The 22,725-nt window shown below is 37.1% G+C and overlaps 1 protein-coding gene across 2 annotated transcripts in view; it reads left to right on the forward strand.

Moving 5' to 3' along the window:
• The window catches only part of SLC4A7 (solute carrier family 4 member 7), a 78,135-nt gene extending 55,507 nt beyond the window's left edge, over positions 1–22,628 (forward strand). The window contains exons 19-25 of one of the 2 annotated variants that reach the window (XM_036759028.1): positions 630–698; positions 2,576–2,749; positions 6,579–6,710; positions 8,559–8,659; positions 16,507–16,614; positions 17,482–17,562; positions 18,650–22,628. In XM_036759028.1, coding sequence (XP_036614923.1) covers positions 630–698; positions 2,576–2,749; positions 6,579–6,710; positions 8,559–8,659; positions 16,507–16,614; positions 17,482–17,562; positions 18,650–18,731 — 747 coding nt within the window. In that variant the 3' untranslated portion in view covers positions 18,732–22,628. The remainder of the gene's footprint in view (positions 1–629; positions 699–2,575; positions 2,750–6,578; positions 6,711–8,558; positions 8,660–16,506; positions 16,615–17,481; positions 17,563–18,649) is intronic. The other variant, XM_036759029.1, reaches the window with a different exon arrangement.
• Positions 22,629–22,725: the final 97 nt, after the last annotated feature.

Raw genomic sequence — 22,725 nt, forward strand, 5'->3', positions numbered from 1 at the left:
TGGAGTTGAGAAAAAATACAGTAATTGCCCTTTTATCACCAAGTATGAAATGACATAATTTTTAATTTGCTTCTGTAGGTCTGTCCCTGTTATAATTGATTATATGGCTGATTGTTTTCATAGAAAGAATATGGTTTTGTCATATCCTGTATTTAATTATATAACCTTAGGATTTATTGAGGGATGGGCCTAAAGAGATCATTCTTTTTCACCCTCCTTATTGTAGAGTTGAAGATACTGAGTCTCTCAGTAAAGTTAAATAACTTACTAAGGTTACGCAGCCAAGACCCAAACCCCAGAGTATGCTGGTTCTGAGGCAGTCTACACATGCACACCCTTAAGCCTGATCACCCCAAGCGTGAAAGTTTAACACAAAAGACGTCAGTGAGTCACCTTTCACCAGCAGCATCAAGGGAACTGAAAGTATTTAAGAATTCAGATTTTCTGAGCCAATTCTTTGTTAAAATTGGCTTCTCTTATAGAATATATTTTGAAACACCATTAGGTCTCCTGGTCTTTTGCCCAGGACTATTTACTTATTCTTTTGTGTATTGATATCCAGTGACCGTATCACTTTGTGCTTTGCTGTTTCCATGTGTGGATTCTGATTGTGATCATTTGACTTGCAGTTTATTCCAATGCCAGTTCTCTATGGTGTTTTTCTTTATATGGGAGTTTCTTCACTAAAAGGCATTCAGGCAAGTTCAAAGTTTAAAATCATTTTTATTGTGATATTTTCTATTTTAAAAGATTGTCTTTAAAATGGTAGTGATTCTGTGTCCCTTTGGGCAAGTCTGTTTTTCCTTAAGTTGTAGCTTGAAAAGCCAGTGTTACCTTTTATTAAAACTTATTTTCCCGGGCATCGAGACGAACCTCTCCTTTAGTGTACAGCTAGCAAAAATTACATCTATATATGCAGTACTTTAAAGTTTACAAAGCACTATGCTTGAATGATTTCATTTGATTCCCCACAACAACTTTATGAGGTAAATAAATAGTGTGTTTATTTTCACCGTCATTTTATAGATGAGGCCATGGAGGATCCAAAAGGTTGAGTGACTTTCCAGGTGTCACCAAGCTACTAAATACATGTCAGAGACAGGAATCAGACCCAGGATTGTCTTGGCTCAGAGTCCGGGAATCTTTCCATTCTTAACAGAGTTGATGCTGAGGAGGAGGAGGGGCATTCTCAAACCAGATTGGGTAGGGGACAGGATGGGATGGGCTGCTGTTATGGCATGGAGGTTAGGAGGAAAGTCAGACATTTGGTGCCTGCTTTTCATGTGAGGGTTTGTGGTGATGGAATTGAGTTTATAGCTTTCATTTATTTTGCACCTTTTCTGAGTATTGCATGATCTCTTATTTATGAAATGAGCATTTAGATTATTAGGTATTCTTGTCATTCACTACTTTACAAAAAGCTATACTTGACAGTTTTCATACATGAAAGTTGTTGATTAAACTTTGGGAAAGTATTGATCAGCTGTTTTAATGTTTAGTTTTGTTTTAAAAGTAGATCTATTTATGCTCATATAGATGCTGATCTTTGCATTAATTTCATTTTTGAAGGAGTTGTTTTTAGCTTGAAATTATTATTCTGGGCCCTTCTTTTGGTCTTTTAGGTCATATATATTGTAAAGTGAAGAATTAATAATTATAGCTGATTAATTTCATGAAACAAAAGTTTATAGCTAGAAGGGGTCATAGAGTTCATTTAGTATAATTTTGTTCTTTTATGATGAACTGGAAATCAGGAGGGTGAAATGACTGGTATTTTCACGAACATCCTTTAACTATTGTGTTCACTAAAGTGGACTAAGGGTAGATAGCGATAATGTATGTTTTTTGGTTCAGTGGATCATGTTTATTTCAGTAAATTAAATAATTGCAGATTATCCTCCTTACTTTGTATTACATAGATTTAAAAATACTTCCCTGAAATACAGCCAGATCCCAATTAATGCAAATAATGAATCCCTGAAGTGGTCACATCTATTTGAATCTGCACTATTTGAGTTTATGGTGACATAAAATGTAAAATGTTTTTTTTTGTTTTTTATCCAGTGGAAACATGCAGTGGGAATTCAAGTAATGCACCACATTACGTGGGATTCGTTATTCACAAAACTCATCCGAACCTAGATGCTAACTTAGATCTATCCTACTTTCACATAGTGTGAAAGAATGCTAGTGAAATTTCAGCTTAAAATCGATGCTTGCCAGCCGTAGTCCAGTACCGTAGGGAGCTGCCCTCTGGTCCAGTTCAGACCCCACAGCCGACTGGTGATTATTTATAATTTATTCTAGTGCAGTTTATTGGCGTGCGGATATTTGCATAGTCTCTCCCATTAGACGATGAGTGCTCAAGGGCGGTGCCTGTCAGATGCCGCCGGGCATGACTGAGCATCGAGGGTTTAGTGTTTGGAGCAACTGTGATACTGGAGGTTGTTGAGAAATCACAGACGTCGTCCTTGTCCGTAATGTGTCCCTGCTTTAAAATGTTAAAGCGACCTTTTTTAAAAGAGCATCAGCTGAAATTCGGCTTAATGTTTTTTACTTTTTTTTTTGTTTCTAGTTTTTTGACCGCATCAAATTATTTGGAATGCCTGCTAAACACCAGCCGGACCTGATCTATCTCCGTTACGTGCCCCTCTGGAAGGTCCACATCTTTACGGTCGTTCAGCTCACCTGTCTGGTTCTCTTATGGGTGATAAAAGCTTCAGCTGCCGCCGTTGTTTTCCCCATGATGGTAAAAGAGTCTTTTCCCTCTTGACCTTTTTAAAACCAGTTTGTCAAGTGATCCTCTGCTTTTGATATTATTTTATGTATGTTACTGATTTTGAGGAAAGAATCATTAAGTACTTTATTTGGGTGATTTGGAAATATGTAGTTATTAGTTTTTGGTTTTTGTTTCTTCTAAAGTAGTAATTTTTTATTCTAGATTTTTGAGGGTATTTTCTGAGACTTTAAAACAAAAAGACTACCATGAAAATGATTATAGCTGCTTTTTAAAAGATTTTTTATTTTTAGTTTACAACACTCATTTCTCCGTGTTTTTGAATTCCATATTTTCTTTCCCTCCCTCCCCTCAAGACAGCATGGAATTCAATATATCTTCTGCATATACCGTCACATTAAACTTATTTACACAATAGTCAAATTGTAAAGAAGGATTATGACCAATAGAATGAATCATGAGAAAGAAGAAACAAAACCAAAAAAAAAAAAAGAGAAAAAAAGAGAGCAAATAGTTTGCTTCAGTCTGCATTCAAACTCCACAGTTCTTTCTCTGGATGTACGTAGCTTTTTCCATCATGAGTCCTTTGGAGCTGTCTGAACTTTGTATTGCTGAGAAGATCCAAGTCTCTCAAAGTTAGCCATCACAGAATCTATATATCTGTGGTTGTGTACAGTGCTCTGCTCCACTCCCTCAGCATCGTAACGTGTCGGTCTTTCCAGGTTATTATGAAGTCCGTATCTTCCCCATTTCTTATAGCACAGTGGTATTCCATTACATTCATTTAGTACAACTTGTTTAGTCATTTCCCAATTGACGGGCATCCCCTTGATTTCCAATTCTTTGCTACCACAAGAAGAGCTGCTATAAATATTTTTGTACATACGGGTCCCTTTCCCCCTTGTGTGATCTCTTTGAGTTATAGCCCTAGAAGTGGTATTGTTGGGTCAAAGGGTATGCACATTTTTATAGCCCTTTGAGCATAGTTCCAAACTGCTCTCCAGAATGGCTGGATCAGTTCACAACTTCACCAACAATGTAACAGTGTTCCATTTTCCCCACATCCTCTCCAGCATTTATCATTTTCCTGTTTTGTCATGTTAGCCAATCTGACAGGAGAGATGTGGTACCTAAGAGTTGTTTTGATTTGCATTTCTCTAATCAATGATTATAACTGCTTTTAAGTCAACTTTGATACAGAGGATGAAGAAGGTGAGAAATTCTAGGATTAACTAGATAAGACTCCACATTAAATCAGTATGTACTTTGATCCTTGATGACTTCAGTGTAAAGGTATGTGTAAATGAGGTAATCAAAGTATGCCACCAAAGGCATTTGGCCTCAGGTGTTCACTGTTCTCATGGAAAATCCAAGGCAAAGCCGGTTTCTCGGTAAAGGATGCTTCTGGTCTTCCACGTGTACTCTTATGTACAGGTGACATTTCATCAAGCCTGGGAACCTTGTGGAGCCTCCTAAATGAGATCCATAATCACTCAGAAGTTTAGCCTTTCTATATGTATGGGAAAAAAATGAATTGCCTGGACACTCTGTAGAGCTTTTCTGTTAGTGTTTGCGTCTTGGAAAGGTGCTGCAAATGGACGGCGAGTGAGGCCCAAACTTAAACAGGAGAATGCTTGCTGGATTAGCTGTGGGAAATTGCAGAGTTCTATTATTCATCTTAAGTTACTTGATGGGATAAAAGGCCATCTTTACAATACCTGAGTTATTCCAGCCATATATATATCTGTGAGTCTTAGAACACTATAGTCTCCAAAGACTTGAAAATGAGGATCATTCAGAAGGCTGATAAGCACATGGTGAGTGTGACCAAGTTGAAAATTATAGCTAACAAGAAATGATGAAGGAGAATCAAGATTAAGGATATCATCAAGGAAATTTATGGTTGTAGAAAATGGGCTAGTATTGTGACAAGAGAAAGGGGTAATGGATGCATGTCCACTACACTCTTGGAATCTTCAAGATGGCAGGAGAACTCAAGGAAGTCTCATGATGGTTGGATGGATTGCCTATGGTGAGCTTAGGGGAGGACATGAATGGGTGGTGAGTCACATTGTTGGGATGCATTGCCTTCTCTCTGTAGAGGTCATGGGTCAGTCTGAGTGTGTCTGAGAGCTGGAGCTTTGGGGACTTGGAACACAACTCTCTATCCCAACCTGTTGTCACTTCAGCATTTCTTTATTTAAATGAAGCAGAGACCAGTGATATCTCAGCAGCTATGCCATTCTGCCTTTGCAGTTACTCTTGAGGATAATGTTGCCCTCTTAGGCCCTTAGGCTCACAGCCTAGGAGGCAGTCTTGGCTCCCCACTGTTTCCCCCCTGCCCCCAGCCCCCTTATTGTAGCTGCTTCCAGGCCCATAGATTCTACCTTGACAGCTTCTCTCAGATAAGTTCCCTTTTCTCCTCTGACACTGACACCTGGATCATAGCCTCCTGTGGGTCTCCCTGCCGCAAGTCTCTCCCTCCTCCAGTCTGTCATCCATTCAGTCTCGAACGTGATTTTCCTAAAGTTCAGATCTGACCGTGTCATCTTCTCCTACTCTGTAAACTCCAGTGGCTCCCTCTCGCCTCCAGGAGCATTCAGGGTCCTTTGTCATCCAGCCCCTTCCTCCCTTTCGGGCTTTCTTACACCTTACTCAGTGACTTACATTCTTGGATGCAGTGACCCTGGCCTGGCTTTTTGCATGAACAAGAAAACCCTCCATCTCTTTGCTCCAGACATTCTCTCTGGCTCTCCCTTATACCTGCAGTCTTCTCCCTCCTCCACTCCAGCTATTCACCTTCCTCAGCTCCAGCCCTAACTTATACTGGGCGTCTTCGCTATCTTGTCTTAATTCCAGGGCCTTCCCTCTTGTTTCCTGTTTATCCTGTATATAGCTTAGTTGTACATATTTGTTGGTTGTCTTCCCCATTAGACTGTGAGCTCCTTGAAGACAAGGGGGACTGTTTTTGTATATCTTTGTATGCCTAATGCCTGGCATATAGTAGGAGCCTAAAAATACTTATTGACTGATATTACAATGATTAAAATAACTGTGATGCTGCTAATGCATTAACTCTTAACAACTTACTGGTTGTGCAGAATCATAGTACCATAGATTATTAGTGCGAAGAAACCTTAGGGACAATTAAATTTCATTTCCTTTATAGAAGAGGAAACTAAAACCAAATAAGAGGTGTGACTTTTTGATAAGATTTTGTCACACGGATAGTCTGTGGCAGACCTAGAATTTGAACCCAGGCCCAGTGCCTCCAAGTTTGGTGCTTTTTTCCATTGCTTATGAGCAGTGTGACCCTTGAAGAGGCATTTGAAATCTGTGGAATAGAGCTGTTTTGGAAATAAATATCCACGATTAGTATTCCTGCCTATAGTGTAAATGTTACTATCCTATACAAGGTGAAAAAAGTTCTTTATATGCATTTGCCATTAAAAAAATAAAGGGAGATCTAGACTAGCTTATTCTAATTCCATTTTTATGTACCTTGACAGTTGTATAGTAGAGAGGAGAAGGGGATAATTTTTAATATCCGTGGTTATCCTGAATTTAATACCTTTCCATTTGACATGGCATGCTTTTTAACGAAGTACTTGTACAGGCCATTGTTAATTTATTCCAAACAGATAGTTAAGAATTGCATTTTTTAAAGAACTGTATACTTTTTCTTTGCAAAGGCTAAAAAATATTATTTTCTGGATTAGCTTTTTTAAAATTTTTTTATAGGTCTTGTTTAGTCCAGTTTCTGATTACTTAATTTTGTTGTATTTGGGACGGTTTGTGACTCTTCAAAAGATGTTTAGGGTTTGTGTTATTTTTTTTTAAGGTTCTTGCATTGGTGTTTATACGCAAGCTAATGGACTTGTGTTTTACTAAACGAGAACTGAGCTGGCTTGATGATCTCATGCCGGAAAGTAAAAAAAAGAAAGAAGATGACAAACAGAAGAAGGAAAAGGAGGTATGTGAAACTATTGAAGAATTTAAACCCTAAAATCTGCTGCAAAACTGTCAAGGCACAGTTCACTGATTTTCCAGCTGCCAGAGCGGGTGCAGTTTCCAGGCAGCTCTGTGTGAGCTCCTGCCAGAAGGACTGGCCTGAGCTCAGTCTTGGGTAGCCATCGTACAGTGCTTTTGGGAACTCTGTATTTAGGAACAACATATATTTACTGTCATTGACACATTCTGAAGATATTTGTAGCTTTATTTTGAGTCTTTGACAAAATAAAAAGATATCTACTGTTTATGTTTTAAATTTCAATCACATTTTGATGATGAACACAGAAAAATGGACCATACATGTGTTTTTATGTCATGAAATTCAACTTTTAAAAAGTGTAAAGCCTCATTTTCATATTTAGCATTATATTTGAATGATAAAGTTTTAAAAACTAAGCTCTTGTTCTTTTTTAATATTTTCAGTTTTATAATCAGTTCAAGATTATCATTTGAAAAGCATACCAGATAATTTTAATAATTGTGTTAGTATAATACCACATTTGCTGATCATAGGAAACTGAAGCTATTAATTATTATTAATGCTGATACCTCTGCAATTGACATGAGACTTTAAAAATAATGTTTTCTTTTCAGTAGTATTTACAAATATCTAATTATAATGGAAATAGTACCCTGGGGTAACTTGAATTCTTGTCTTAACATTTTTAAAAGTTAAGATTATTTTTTTCTTCTGAAAGGCACCATACATTGGTGTGTCTTTATCATAATTTAAACTGGTTTTCCGCAGTAGTGTACAGTTTATCTTATTTTTATTGGATTCATCAGGGTCATGGTTATGGAAGTTAACAAAAAGATACTCTCTACTTCTCATCCTTTTTTCTCATAACCAGCAGGTTTTCTCTACAACTTTTAAAGAATCAAAACAGTTCATTTTAATTTGGACTTTGAGTCATGTTACTTTACCTTATTTTTATTATTTAAAGTTCATGACAATGCATAACCTCGGTGGAACTGAATAAAATATGTAGAACATTTAAATGGTTTCATTTAGTTTCACTATATACATGTATGTATGTGTGTGTGGTGTGTTTGAATTCTGCTGATCAGAGTTTTCTGTAAGAAGAGAATTTTTTAAAAATTAAGGGGTTTCCTATTTGTCTGTTTTTTAGGTGGCAAAAATGCATTTTTTAAAAACCATCTCAACCTCTACATTTTATTTGCAAAAACATATTTTATCATATCAAAAATAATGAGAAGAGCCTTGAAAGTGACAAATTTGATAGGACACAAGCATTCATAATTAAGTGATACTTTTTTCATAAAACTTGGTATTATATTTATTAGTAGAAGAAAAAGTTAACTTACAAAATATATATTTTTCAAAAGGACTTTTTTTCGCTATTTGCTATAGATAGCAATGTAGATTAGTGCTATGAAATTCAACTAGAAACAGGGACCACTAAACCATATGTAAGAATCCCTCCCATCGGCATATTGACTTAGAAAACCACATAGTAACATTATTTATATTTTACTGTACTTTTAAAATTTTGTTAAGTATTTCCCAAGTACATTTTAAATATTCAAGCTGTACTTGGAATGTTTTGAGCTGCATGTGGCCCATGGGTTTGATACCTTTCATGAAGCTCTTGTTGAAATAAGTATTTAAGTCACAACTATGTTAATATTTTGTTTGCATAGTTAGGCACTTTTGATTTCTAATTAGTTAATCTGTTATATGTAGTAAATTTCTGAAAAGACCATTAGTATAGCATCTTAATCTTTAATAGTGTTCTAGGGGGGAAGGGAGAAGGAGGAAAATGATTTCATTTGCTCCTGTACCACCTAGGAGGCTGAGCGGCTGCTTCGCGCCGATGACAGTGACACCGTGCACCTTCCCTTTGAAGGGGGGAGTCTACTGCAGATTCCAGTCAAGGCCCTCAAGTACAGGTAGGAGTGAACTTTATTTTTAAATAATACATTTCCTATCCCTAACCTGAGAACAGTACATGGCACACAGTAGTAAGTGCTTAATAAATACTTTTTTTATTGGTTGTTTAATCAGCTTTCTAATATTCCTTTCAAATGGAGGTTATTTAACCTTTTAGTTACCTATGAAACATTTTAAAAAACAGATGTGCTATAAAATTGAATGGCTGCAGGTGGGGTATGTAACATGTCATCCTAATAATCAGTGGTGTCTTGGAGGGGTATGCGTGCAGCCTGGAAGGGAGCTCCTGGCAGAGCTCTTTCCAAGTTTAGAGTTGGGGTGGGAAGAGAGTAGTTTTCACTGGGGCATGCACTCTGCCTCAGGCCAGGCTTCTCAGTTATTCCTTTGGTATTTTTCTAGGATGTGCAAATTTTTGTCTTGAGGATGCTTAGTCTCCTTATGGAGACTCCATGTAGCTTTGTACTCTCGACGTAGGTGGCAGAATTGTCCTCTCCTACTGGCCTGTCTCCCTGGAAAAGCTTTAGATAGCTCCATTCCTCAAGGACTATAGTCCGTCTAGTGAGAAAACATGCTGCCTACCTCCTGATAGAGAGATGAAGGGCTCAGAATGCTAAATGAGATAAAGTGTTTTTTGATGTTGTCAATGTGGAAAGGTTTAATTGACTAGACTTATTTTGTAGATTTTGCTTTGTTTTCATTGTCAGTGGGGGAGGGTGGGCTGGGATAGGAGGGTGAGAAAGCAGATTTTGGCTGATTAGAACACAAATAAATATATTTAAAAAATGATTATAATCCTCAAGGCTCTGTAACTGCCTGGGAGCCTTGGAGTAAAAGTTATCAGTAATTGCTGGCACAAAGAACTTGAAAAAATTATTAATGGGATTTCCGGTAGTGTTTAACAGGTTTGGTTTTGATATTTAATAATTTATGTTTGTAACTTGAAAATTAAGTAATTGCATGTAAAATTTTTCTAATGTAAACCATTGAATATGTGTGTGTGTGTGTGTGTGTGAGTGCGCGCATGCTCACACACGTACATAATTTAGCCTATAGCCAGACTATAAGCGTCTTGGGGGACTGGGACTGTTTCTCTTTTGTCTTTGAATCCCTAGAGTCTAATCCAGTTCTCGGTACGTGGGAAGCACTTCATGAATGCTTGCTGAGTGTTTAGATATGATGTGAAGGGCATTCTGGTTCAGCTACAATTTGGACTGGAAGGCTTTTAGTCCTTTCCAGCATATATTCTATGTGAAAACTTAAAAGTTTCACGTTAACTATGTATGTCTGCTCTGGGTAGATCTAGTCTGCTCTTGAGCCATTCAGAGCTGAGAAACTTGTCAGAGTAGGTATAAATTTTGTTACTCTGACTAGCTTTGAGAATTATTTCATATTTAACAAGTTATTTGGTCTTCTTTTTAAATTCATGTGGAGTTTCAAAAATATTCGTATCATGTAGAGTGTATATCTTTGCATTTTAGCGGGTCAGTGGATTCCCTTTTTTGTATTAGCAGTGAATGATGCTATTGGGAATCCCCATGAAAGAAAGACAAGTGCTTATGTTAACTTATTATTTTAAAAAGTTGTAGCTCCATTTTCATCATCTGCGAAATTCAACCTCATCTTCATTTTTTAAATAAGTTTTATTAATATATTTTTATGTCACTATAGTTTTCCCCAGTATCCCTCCTCCTCTTCCTTTCTGACAGCCATCCTGTATAACAAGTAAGACTTTTTTTAAGACAAAAAGAAAAAGAAGAGGAAAAGTCAGCTTAGCTAATTAATACACTGAAAGACTAGGAAAATATGTGCCATGACAATACTTGTGGACCTCTTACCTCTCCAGAGGGAAGTGGCTTGGAGTGTCTTCTCATAGCTCTTCTTTGGAAGAGATGTTCTTTACAATTTGGTAACATTCCCTTTTAATTTTCGTTTGTGTGGTAGTTCTTCTCATTTACATTGTTATAGTGACTGTGTGTATTATTTTCTTGGCTCTGCTTACCTAACACAGCTCCTTTCATACTTCTCTTTATTCATCACACATATCAGATTTTATAGCACATTTATTTATTTTGTCATTACATTCAAGATCAATAAAAAACAACATTTCATGACTTATTTGGTCATCTTGTATTGCAGCAGTGATGATAGGTATTTGCAAAAAGATCATTATGAAAAAAATTGCAGCTTATGTACCAATATTGGTTGTTGAGGACAAAAAGATAAAGAAATTGTATGAGAAACTTAATAAAAACCTTCCAGAGTAAGTCATCATATACTCTGCTATTCATTGACTTCAGGGCAAAGGTGGGAAAAGGGGAGGGTGGCAAAAGAGTATATGGAAAGGCCTTGTTCCAAGAAAAGGAATGAGACAGCTCTAAGATTTGTGGTCTGTACAGAATTCTTCAAACGTTTTCTATCAGGATCACTTTCTTTGAGGAAATAATTGGTAGGCCCTAGGTATGGTGAGAGTTAAGTAACAGTAAAGAAAATGAAGTATGTTTTAACAGAAAGAAAAGACTTGTTATTGTTTTAAAAGTTATCCCTGAATCTGCTTTCTGTGTTTGTTCAGTCAGAATACTGACTTCTCAAGATAAAGATCAGAATTAATAAAATTCAGAAAGAATAATGAGAAAAGAATATGACGTACAATCTTACACTATTAAAACAAATAATTATCAATGAAAAAGAGAAATAGACAACAGAAATGACCTTGATACTGACATCTACCTGATGGAAATCTCTTGCCTCAGAAAGACTGAAAGATCCCAGAAAGTGCCTTAGCAAACATTTGACTTATTTAACAAGTAGAGAGAAAAGGGGGCCAAAGGCAGCACCAATTTAGAATATACACTCATTTATACAGTCTTAAAGAGAAGGATGACGAGGCTTATGAGCAGTATTGTTTCATAAAGCAGTAAAAAATAAAAACGTAGCAAGTGGTATATCAGCTTTAAAAATAGTGGCAATTGACCCAACTAAATCAGAATCATCCTAGTGGCATTTAAGGACAAAACTGGAAGGATAAGAAATAGAATTAAAATGGACAAGATTTGTAAAGATAATTAGCAACAGTTTTTCACAGTTAAAATCAGTGTAGCCAACATACTTGGATCCTAACATCACTCTCTTGGATATTTTTATAGTAGAAGTGATAATATCACTAAAGATAAACGGCATGGGAAAATCAGTAGGATTGATAAAGAGCTATATAGGAGATCTGGTTGATAGAGAAACAATTGTGAAAGCACTGAGTGATTAATATTCAAGGTATGTGGAGGAGGGAAGATAACAAAGGCATGGGAAAAAGTCAGACCTTATTAATACTTTTAGGAAAGATTAATGGAGATCTTCAACAACTGCTGACCTATACAGAATTTCTGTGAAAGTCATTATACACAAATCGAGGATATCTTTGAAATTTGTCAGTAGAGGGGAGATCTTTTTCAAGTGATAATCAAGTGAAAACATCTCCACCCCTTCAGAATTTACTGAACGATTAGGGAATATAATATCTCACTGGTCTTACTGTGAGATCATGAAAAAGCATTTGTTTTGATAAAACAAAAAGCCTCCTTAAAGCCTCTTTTCTAATGAATTGTATCCCATAGATAACATCAGAATCATTTACAATGAAAGCAAAGAAACAATGCTATGCAGTGATCCTTTGTGATCATAATTATCAGGCAGCTTATAAACAGGGCAATGTATATCTATCACAGATGTGATGGAGATCCAGGTCAAAGGACAAGTAGATGAGGAACTCTCTATGAAGGGTGAGATCTTTTGGAATACCTGCTTATGGACGCTGTGCTAGTAGCATCAAGCCCCTGAATGTTGCAGAATCTTCTCGAATAGATATGTATTAACAGTTTGCCTAGGCCATTCAAACAGACAATACCAAGTGGATAAAGAATGGCTTTTGCCCATATTACGGACATGCATTTGGAAAGGGCAGTCTCTAGAACTTATACATCACTTATGTGTACATGAGACATGTAATGCTGTTAGAGAGGGATTTGGCCCCATAGTTGAAAAGGAAGAAGAGTACAAGCTGAATTGCATTCAGAGAATTGAAAAGGTACTCTATTCTCCCCTTTTCCCATGGAAATAAAGGCACATCTTCTCAAAGCCAACATTCTGTTGGTGTTGAATGTCAGTTCCCCCTGAGAAGCAGTGGGAAGGTTCATGGTCTGTGTAGGCAGGCTGCATCTGAGAAGGAAAGGAAGACACCGGCTGCTCATATGGCCAGTTGGTAGGCAGAAGGATCTGCTGGTATCCTTTCAGGAGAACTGAGGAAGGTTCATGCCATGTTGGATGGCTCCTATGTGTCAAACTCATGAATCACACTGGATGGGCAGGCACAGATGGGTTTCAGTGGGCATTAATTGGAGGGAACTAGCAAATGATGAGATCATGGATCCATTTGACTATGAGGCAGGCACTAGCATGCAAAAAAAAACCCCCAAAACAAAACCAAAATGGTTGCCCTTACCCTTTGCCTTGCCCTTTGGACTTACCATTATTTTAAGGGTGGGTCTGTGTGTATGTGTGAGGAATGGGGTGGGTGGACAAGGTGGGCAACATCTCAGTATAAGTAAATAAAAAATAAATGCCAAGTACATTTGGTGGGGGAGGATAGAGAAGGAGCAAGTGGTAACCAAGGAGATCAAGAAAGGCTCCTTGTAGGAGAAGCCACCTGAACTGAGCTTTGAAAAAGAGCTTGGCATCAAACAAGGGAGAGGTAAGAGGGGGGCATTTTCTTGCCTTGGGGGACAGACAGCTTTTGCAAAAACCTGGAGATGAGAGATAGGATGTTATGAAGGGGGATGCAAGGTCTGTAGGCCAATTTTGCCAGAACAGAGTTTATGAAGGGTAAGGTGACATGTAATATGCCTTGGGGAGGAGGACCTGAGTTCAAATTCAGCCTCAGACACTTGACACACGTACTAACTGTGTGACCTTGGGCAAGTCACTTAACCCCAATTACCCTGTCTTCCCCCCTCCAAAAAAAAATAAGCCTTGGGAAGATAAGCTGGAGTGAGAGTGTGAAAGGCTTTAGGGGCTAGAGGAGGTAGGATTTTACTCAGTAAACAGTAAGGAGCACCTGGAGAGTGACGTGGTTTGACCTGTGTGTTAGGAAAGTCCCTTTGGTTGCTATTTGGAGGATGGGCTGGAGAGTGGAGCAGCTCAGTCTGCTATTGAAGTAATCTAGGATGTGGGCCTGTGCGGAGAGATGGGGGAAAGGGAAACATTGCTTGGATGTGGGTGGTCAGAGAAAGGGAACAGTTGAGGATGAGAATGAGGTCACAGAACTGGGTGATTGGATGGATGATTGTACCTTTGTCAGAAATTGGAAAGTTTGGAAGAGGGGTGGATTTGGGCTGAGAGATTATCATCTGTTTTGGATGTGTGGAGTTTGAGATACCAGTGGGACCAGTCATCAGGAAAGCTCCAATAGACAGTTGGATACTGTGCACTCTGGCTGTCCTGATAGCTTGCTGTTCCTATTCTTTAATTCCTTGATGGCATCTTACTCTTGTACTTTGAGGTTGGTTATACAGTGCTGTTTGCTCACATGTGCATGAACCTTTCCATTGCCCTCTAATGTTCATTTTTAGTTCCTTGGAGACTGTTCTCATCCATGATTTGCTGGTATCCAGAAACAGTGAATGTTGGTATTAAAGATGGACTTTGAATTCACGGGAAGCTTGAAGTCATTTTGCTTTGTAACTTCCTGAAGGGCAGTTGAGCCTTCTCTCCACCTCTTGCTCAACTCTTATTCAAAGCACCTTTGTGCTTTGCCCTCCGGACTGTCTGTCCTAGATAAACATCCTTATAGACGTGTTCTCTAGGTGTCCATATAACTGTATAGTGTAATCTGGGCAGTGAACATTTGTCGTCCGCTTTATCTTTCCTCTGTGAATGGTCGGGCCAGACTCCTCTGAACTATTACAGATCTCTTCCACGAGGCACTGTGATAGCTTCTGGCTTGGTGCAATCAGTGCAGTGTCACTAGCCCCAGGAAAGCCCTTTACAGCAAGGTCTGTGCTGCATTTTCCCCATCCTGAGGGCAGGCATCTTTGTTGAGCAGCTCTCTTTTTTTTTTTATATTTTGTCTCATGTTTATGATCAGAGTCATTTCTGTGCAAAGGGGAACTTTTCTATGACAACACTTCCTTAATGACCTTTGCGTGCTTCATTTCATGAACTGAATTCAGCTTATAAGTTACCAGATCCTGTAAGGGAGAACCTTTTTTAGTTATTTTTCTCAGCTGTTTGCTGGCATTCAAACAAATAGCCACTCATTCAGAGTAAGAGAAGTTTATAAAGGAGGGTGATTTAATTTTCTTCACTGCTTGTGTTTATCTTTCAAAGGTAGAGTCGGGCTGTAAATTCGGTGAATGTATTCGTTGACTGTGATAGTGAAAACAGATCTTTGCAGCTATAGATACCTTGTTTCCACCGTGTAAAGTTGTAAGAAACAAGCTTAACTTTCTAAATGACTTCTCAGTAGTGTCTATGACTGGCCTGCCATTTTACTACTAAATTCAGAAAAGGGGATTTTCAGGTGAACTCTTCAGCATCTGTTTTGTGGCTTGTTTTGTCTTGAAGTTACACGTTATCTTCATCTTCTGGTTATGTGCATAATTAAATGCATCATTTGTGAACTTGATGGTTAAATTTTGACAACTTCATCTCCGTATATTTGTAGCTATCCTGTACCCTATTTTCTGAATCCTCTGTGATGTTTAAATTGGACTGAACATCTTGAGATAATTTTTCCAAATAAACGTACTGTGGGAGATTTCACAATCATTCTCTGAAAATACTGTTTGGATAATACTGTAGTATTCATATTTGCTATGATGCTTATTAATTTAAATTCATACACAGGTTATTACGATCCTAAAAAGGCTGTCAACAAATGGTAGCATTCATAACATTGTTAAGCACGGACATTTTCCCCAGCTCTCTGTGCATTTTTTGATCGCATACCCCATCCTTCCTCCCAAGCTCACGAAGGGTTGTCCTTGTGATCTTCAGTACTTAATCAAGTCTGCGGTGTCATTTTGTATCCACGCTCCCTCCGTCAAAGCTGATCTTAGCCACGAGGGATGGTGAACATTTGAGACTTGATAATGCTTTTGAATAGTGCAGTCTATCATTGTCTTTTAATAGATTCCTAAAATTTTGGAATTGGAAAGGACAACAGTGACCACCTGCTTAAATGCCCCCTCTCCCAAAGCTGCCCATTTCAGTTTGGAATAGCTTGAATTGTTATATTAGGAAATTATTTCCTCTGTCAAGCCTGAATTCAAGCCCCTTTTTAATTTCTGCCTCTCGAGATGGTAGAACAAGTGTAGTTAACTTTCCACATGACTTCTAAATTCTTGGAGATGGCTGTAATGCTTCTTTCCTCCTTTCTTTTCCCCCTTTCCTCCAAATGATACTTAAATGGCATTGACTTGAGGCCCTGGATTCACCACCTTGATCATCTGTCCTCCTAGACACAATTCTGGCTTATTACTGTCCTTCCCTAAATGTGGTGCCCACTGCTCAACAGATTGCCTCAAGGGTAGCCCAAGCAGGAGAGAATGCAATGACACAAGTAGCCTGAAATTATTTTTCACATTTAGAAACATCTACCTGGACTTTGATATCCTACAGGATAATTAATATGAGCTTTTTTGCATAGCTTTAGAATAACATTTTAAGCCTTTTAAGTGCATTGGTGACTTTTTTCCTTGTGAATTTGATGGCAGTAAGCATTATAGATAGTCTGGGTAACAGCATTTGCCCTTTGCCAGGTACCATATGCTAACCAAGAAGTGTGTTTGTTCTCCAGCGTTGATCCTTCAGTTGTTAACATATCAGATGAAATGGCCAAAACTGCCCAGTGGAGAGCCCTTGCCATGAGCACCGAGAGCGCCAAAGCATCCAGGCCAAGTATGAGGTAGCTATAATTATCTCCTTGCCTGCGTTCTGATGTAGTGTTTGACCCAAGACTCCAGTGATGGTTGTGAGGAGAAAGGACGGACGGACGGACACACACACACACACACACACACACACACACAACCATTGTGCTATAGTGAGTTCTCTCTGACTCTTCCATGTATTCATTCCTGCTGTCTTTGGATCACTTTCTGTGATATTTTCTTTCTGCTATTACCACCCCAGGGGCAAAGAAAGGGAGAGTCTCTAGAGCCTTGGTGACTCAATTTAAGGTATTTCCTTTTCTGGAAGTAGCTCCTTGTCCATTCTAGTCTGATATGCGCTTTAAGTTCACTGAGAAAATGCTGAGGTGCAAGGAGTATGATCTCAGCTGTTCAGTGGCACCTAGTTACAATATCCCCCATGTTCTCCCTGTCTAGTAGGAGGCTTCTCCAGTCCCTGGGGTCATGGTTCTTGCTGGTCTCTCTCTCCCTCCACTTGCAGTTCTTGGCTGAACTCTCATTTGCAGTCCTTTGGGCCCCAGAGAAGTAGAGTCTTTGCTTTTTTAAGTGCTCTTTCGTGGGAGATCACAAGTGCCCTCATGGCAGCTCCTTTGACCTGTTAGCCTGGTAGATTTCTTTCTTGGCTTTGCCCACAGGAAGTAGCTGGCTACTAGCCTTTGGAGATTCTTCCTCTTTACTCATTTTTCCTTGGCTGGCCTGCCTGCGCCGGCACATCCTGAGTTCTTTCCTTCTAGCTGCACAGTTGTGTTCGTTTTCACCCTTTTCCTGTCTGTGCTCCCATCTCTTGTAGGGGCCCTTTGTCTCACCTCATCCCTCATCCCTGCCCTTTTCTGAAACCCCCACTGAACTCACTTGCCTCTTAGCTCTTTACAGCTCATCCTTCCCTCTTCACCTTTCCTCTCATCCTCCAGTCAACATTTTGGCCCTGTTTGGACACCCCCTAGGTAAGTGCACATTTACCTTCTAAAACATAACCAAGTCCTGGTTCTGGGGAATTCTTTCTTGTCTTCCTTTATACATTTTTAAATATTTGAGATCCTACATTTGCCTTTGATCACATCCAGGTCTGCCTCTCATCATTTTACTTTTTTGAGGAGTGGGGCATTTTTTTTGTTACAAAGCATACAGAGTATTGTCTGCAGTTTTTTTTTTTAATTCTTAAAATTAGGGTCAGCAAGTCATTTTACCCAGCATGGTACCTTATAAACACGTGTTGTACTGCTTACATGTGTGTGAGAGCAGTGTCCCAACATGTCTGCACTATCTGGATTTTTGTATGTGTGTTTTACTTCAGTCCATATTATACAAGGTGGTGTACTTTTGACATTTCCAAAACTTAGTTTTCTATTCCCTAAAAGTATAGCATATATATACTTATTGTGCCCAGTACTTGCCAGGTTGAATGAATTTGGGAAAATTCTTCTTCTTTTTTATGTAACTATTATACTGTATTTGCAGAATTCCTCCAACTGTGATTTTTTAGTAACGTAATATTTTAAATCCTTTTATTGATAACTTTTTGAAAGTTTACTACAAAGATTGAATTTTTAAAAGATTGATCAACATTCAGTCAAAGTTAAATATTACTGAGTACAGAGATCCAACAAAAATTATTTAATCAAGTCTTGCTTGTATATTGAAGGATTTTGGAGGGGTTCCTTCCCAGGCAAATAAAAAAATTTAGTTGTAAACTTCTTTTTTGCTCTTTAAAAATAATAAACCATTAATTCCTTCATTCTGGTCAGTTCAAATATACACAACAATAGATCTTAGATTCAGGAATAATAGCCTAATAATATTCTTTTCAACTAAGATTTGCTGTTATTAAATTAGCCTCATTAACAGTACTACAATAATAGCCAAAATCAAAAGTTCACAGTGATATTGGCAGCCTCAAGTTGTTGATTGTTTCATATCCAAAGATAACTTTACATTTTATGAAGGATTGTTGCTAGCTTAAGAGTTACCATTTAAAAATTTTGACCTATTTCTATTTTTAAACCCTTCATTATTATTCTTTGTTTTAAATAGCCCAGAAAAACCACTGAGTGTGAAAATAAATCTTGAAGATGAACCTACAAGGAAATATGTGGATGCTGAAACTTCATTATAGAACTAAACCAAGAAGAATTATGTTATGTATGTGCGTGTTGTGTGTTTGGATAGACTGTTTTTGGCTGCCATACCACCAAAGTATGACTCCCATGCTTTTGAAAGTGTTTGACTTGGAGCTTATGAGCACAGTAGTGACTGTATATATGATGAGGTGGGTCTCTTGTGAGTAAGGTACATAGTTATTAATTATCCTTTGAATATTTATTCTGTTAGAAAAATTGTTTTTCACTTTCAAAATAGGAAGATGTGGGAAAAGCATAAGTGTATATTTTTCTTAAAAATCTGTATGTGTACCTAAAGTTAATCAGCCTTAGTTTATATTTGTCCATATATTTATTATTGAGAGCTCTCTTTGAATTTTAACCTGAGTTATTTAAAAATTTCACCTTTTCTCCAATTACTGTTTTGAGTTTCATGGAAAAAAGTGAAGCTTTTTTGTTGGGTTTTTATGAAACAAAAGGTAGCATGTTTGTTAGATGACAAGTAGCATCTTGGTTTTCCTCTGGTTTTATGGAGTTCTGTGTGCAGGTGGCCATGTTGATACTCCCCAGAGATGGATTTTTAGCCATAGAGGTAAATGTGAAATATTTATTAGAAGATTTGTATTTATGACCCTCACTTTTTTAAATCTAGAAAGAACAGTAACAACCAAAAATCCATCCTCTTGTTTTCCAGCATAACTCAAGTAAAAATGTAGGTGATTTTAAAATATACTTTTACCCCCATACCAGTGTTAGCTACTCTGTCTGCTCATAGTTATCATTTTACATATTAGGCTTTCCTGCCGTCTTTATTTTTTTTCATGAATCCTTGTGATTACAGTAGAGCATTATCTGCCTGTTAGCTGTTTTCTTCCATATATGTTAAAGTTAGGAAAACATGTGTAAAGGACATGTTATCTCATCCCATAAAGCGTTTTTTGCTCTCATTTTCTTAGAATGTTTTAGTTTAGTATCAGGTTCAGTTCTTGATTATTTTTCATTTAAAAAGAAGTGTGATTAAATAATCAGGAGTCAGAATTCTGGAATGGGTTTATGATCAGTATTACTTTATGGGCTCTTAAGAATTATCTTGGATTTTCTGTTTACATTCTCATTCTTTCCGCTGTACAGAACATATTTAATGCAATGCTAACCTTGGTTTTGTTTCTAAACATTTTATTTATTTTAATTGGTGTAAAGATTAAATTCTGTACAAAAATTTAACATAATGCATATACAGTAGAGTAAATGTGTTAATGTAAATAGTTGGGGCTCTCTTACATTTATGATTAATTCCCTGAAAGAATACAGTTGACAAATTTCACAGATTTTATATTAAACACTGCCATGTTAGTGTTTTTCAAGGAAATTAAACATTTTATGTAAAGCTCAGACTATTGATGATATGCCTACTTATGATTTGGATTGCTACTCTTTTTTTTTGAAGTTTGTCTTTTTCTTTTAAGTTCCTTTTTACCCAAGCTAGCAAATCTTCTTGGTCATCTTTTATATAATCTTTTCTTGGAGTTAACTCCTAACATGAAATGAATAAATATTGTTGTTACTAAACCTGTAGGACTGGATGAATGGGGTTGCGCAACTGATTTGGCAAGAGGATAATTCACAAAAACCAAACATCTTTTAAGTTAGCAGTGAAAGATATAAAATGGTGGCAGTGACACAAAAATCAGCTCGATCAGATAATCTGAGATTTCTTTGTAAGCAAGGTGGAGTGAGTAGTATGGAGGCTAGAACTTGCAGCACATCAGAAATCATGCTGTAGGAATTGGAACCCAAGATGATTTTTGGAACCAAGAGTAAAAGCATGTTTCAGACTATCCAAAGCTTATTGGTTGACTACTGTTTAATGCACAAACGAAAATGCTTCTCTTTCATGATTTAGGCATTTTCTTCTCTGTGCTGTTTTTAGTTAATACAGAAAAATCATAAGAAGGATAATTTCCACGTCAAATGAAAAGTTAAGAATGTAGCTTCTTTTTTTTTTTTAGAAAGCCGGATTGCCAGCATTAGTTCATATCTTTTTTGTTCCTCCTGAATAAGGGAAGAGTGTTTGTTACTCTACCAGCAATTGATTTACAGAACATTATCCATGGTGCTTGTAACTCACTGTGCTTCCATTTAATTCTTCTTTATTTTCAACAGTATAGTCATTTACAGACCCAAATATTTGCTATTCATCTTAAACTTTTTAAACATCTTGTGTTGGGTGCTAGGATTTCCTCATAGCCTTCTGAACTTGGATATGGCACACTAAAGGGTTCATAATCCAGGCCATTGTACTGGAGGTAATTTTTAAATTTAAAGGGAAAAGTACCCTGGGATCATAGTGTTTTAGTGATTTTGTTTAATTATGTAAAGTAATTACCTTGTGCCAGAAAAACCATGAATTTCAAAACACTTTACATTCAAAATCATTTTTCTGTGTTCTTTGTAGTTGATATTTTCTGCTTCATCTAAACTATTTTGACAAATCATATGACCTGATAGGAGTACTCCATAAAAGACCAGTGGTAACTCATGTTTAAGTAATTTACTGCTTAATTTACTTTATTTTAAATGTTATTTCCTCCACTGTTTGAAAAAGAAAAATCATGGATAGAAGAATGTGCATTATAAGACAGTGAAGGACATGACTTGCTTTGTATAGATAAAAATGTTGCCTTAATTGGTGTAAAGGAGCAGTAGTAATTACTATGCACTGATTTACCTCAGGGTGCAAAACAAGCCAATCTATGGTCCATTTTGAAAATAAATGCAAAGAAATAATGCAGCACTTTCTTGATGCCATTAGTTGCCAGGGTTGGAGCTTTGTGCCACTGAATATACTTGGCTGCTCTAGCCACCTCAGGACATTCCTCTCACTTCCCTAGATTGTTTATTTATGGATGTAGTATATGCTGAGACCAGATTTTGAACAACTGAGGTTTAGCTATCTTCTGAACAGTCTTTCATTCTTAATTAACCATACGAACTTCCTCATAATAAAAGGATGATTCTGTATTTTAGTTTTAGTAGATATGCTGAAGTCAAACATTCATTTCCCTCCCCCCGCCCTGCCCTCTAATTTTTGAGGGGGGTGTGAGATAGTTGTGATCTTCTAAACTATTGGGGTTTTTTTTTTTTTGGTATGTTTTTAAGGAAGAAAAAAGCAGTGGCATTCAAGATGTTCATAGTTGCCAAGTCTTTGCAAAACTTGTAAGACTTCATTTAAATACACTAATGCAGGTATTTTAAAAAGTATATTTCTGTACCAGTCAAAAATATCGGCCAATTCAATAAGCCAAACCTTTCTTCAAGCTCCAAAACGCATTTGCCCTTTCATGAGGCAGGTTCAAAGTTCTCTTAAAAATCTATCTGAAATTGAGGGTGTAATACGAGAGCTTGCTTCTATAAAGGGGGTTGTATTGTGTACATAAGTTCTGTAAATGTGCTAAGCAATTTAAATGGTGAAAGTTTTTAAATGCACAGACTTCACGTATTTAGGCCATTAATACCAGGATGATTCTAATTTTCTTTTTATGTTAATTTAACATTTTAAATTAGTCATGTAGATCACATCTTATGCAGGACAAATGTGAAAGATATTTTTTGTTTTATACCAACAATAATTTATTTTCTAGAAAGCAAATTTAAGACTTCAGGGACATTTGGAGTCTGGAATAGTGTTCTAAATGCAAAAATTGTCTAGTGATATTTTAATATAAAGTGCTTTTATTTGATAACCTTTAAAATAAGTGTCAATTATAGGAAAACCATTAGTTTAAATGGAATAAAGATTCTTTTATTAAATTAGCGCATTCTGACATTCTAAGCTGACTTGGAGTAATGTGTTAAACACCTAGTTGTTTCCTTTTTTTAAAATCAAATTTATTAAAACAGTGATTCACTTGGTATTTGTACCTGTTTTCTTTTGTTGATACATTGTATATGGGGTGGGCGTGTGTGTGTGTGTGTGTGTGTGGTGTGTTTTCTAATGTTCAGCACATTTAA

This window comes from Trichosurus vulpecula, chromosome 5, assembly GCF_011100635.1.
Source record: "Trichosurus vulpecula isolate mTriVul1 chromosome 5, mTriVul1.pri, whole genome shotgun sequence".
Lineage (NCBI taxonomy): Eukaryota > Metazoa > Chordata > Mammalia > Diprotodontia > Phalangeridae > Trichosurus > Trichosurus vulpecula.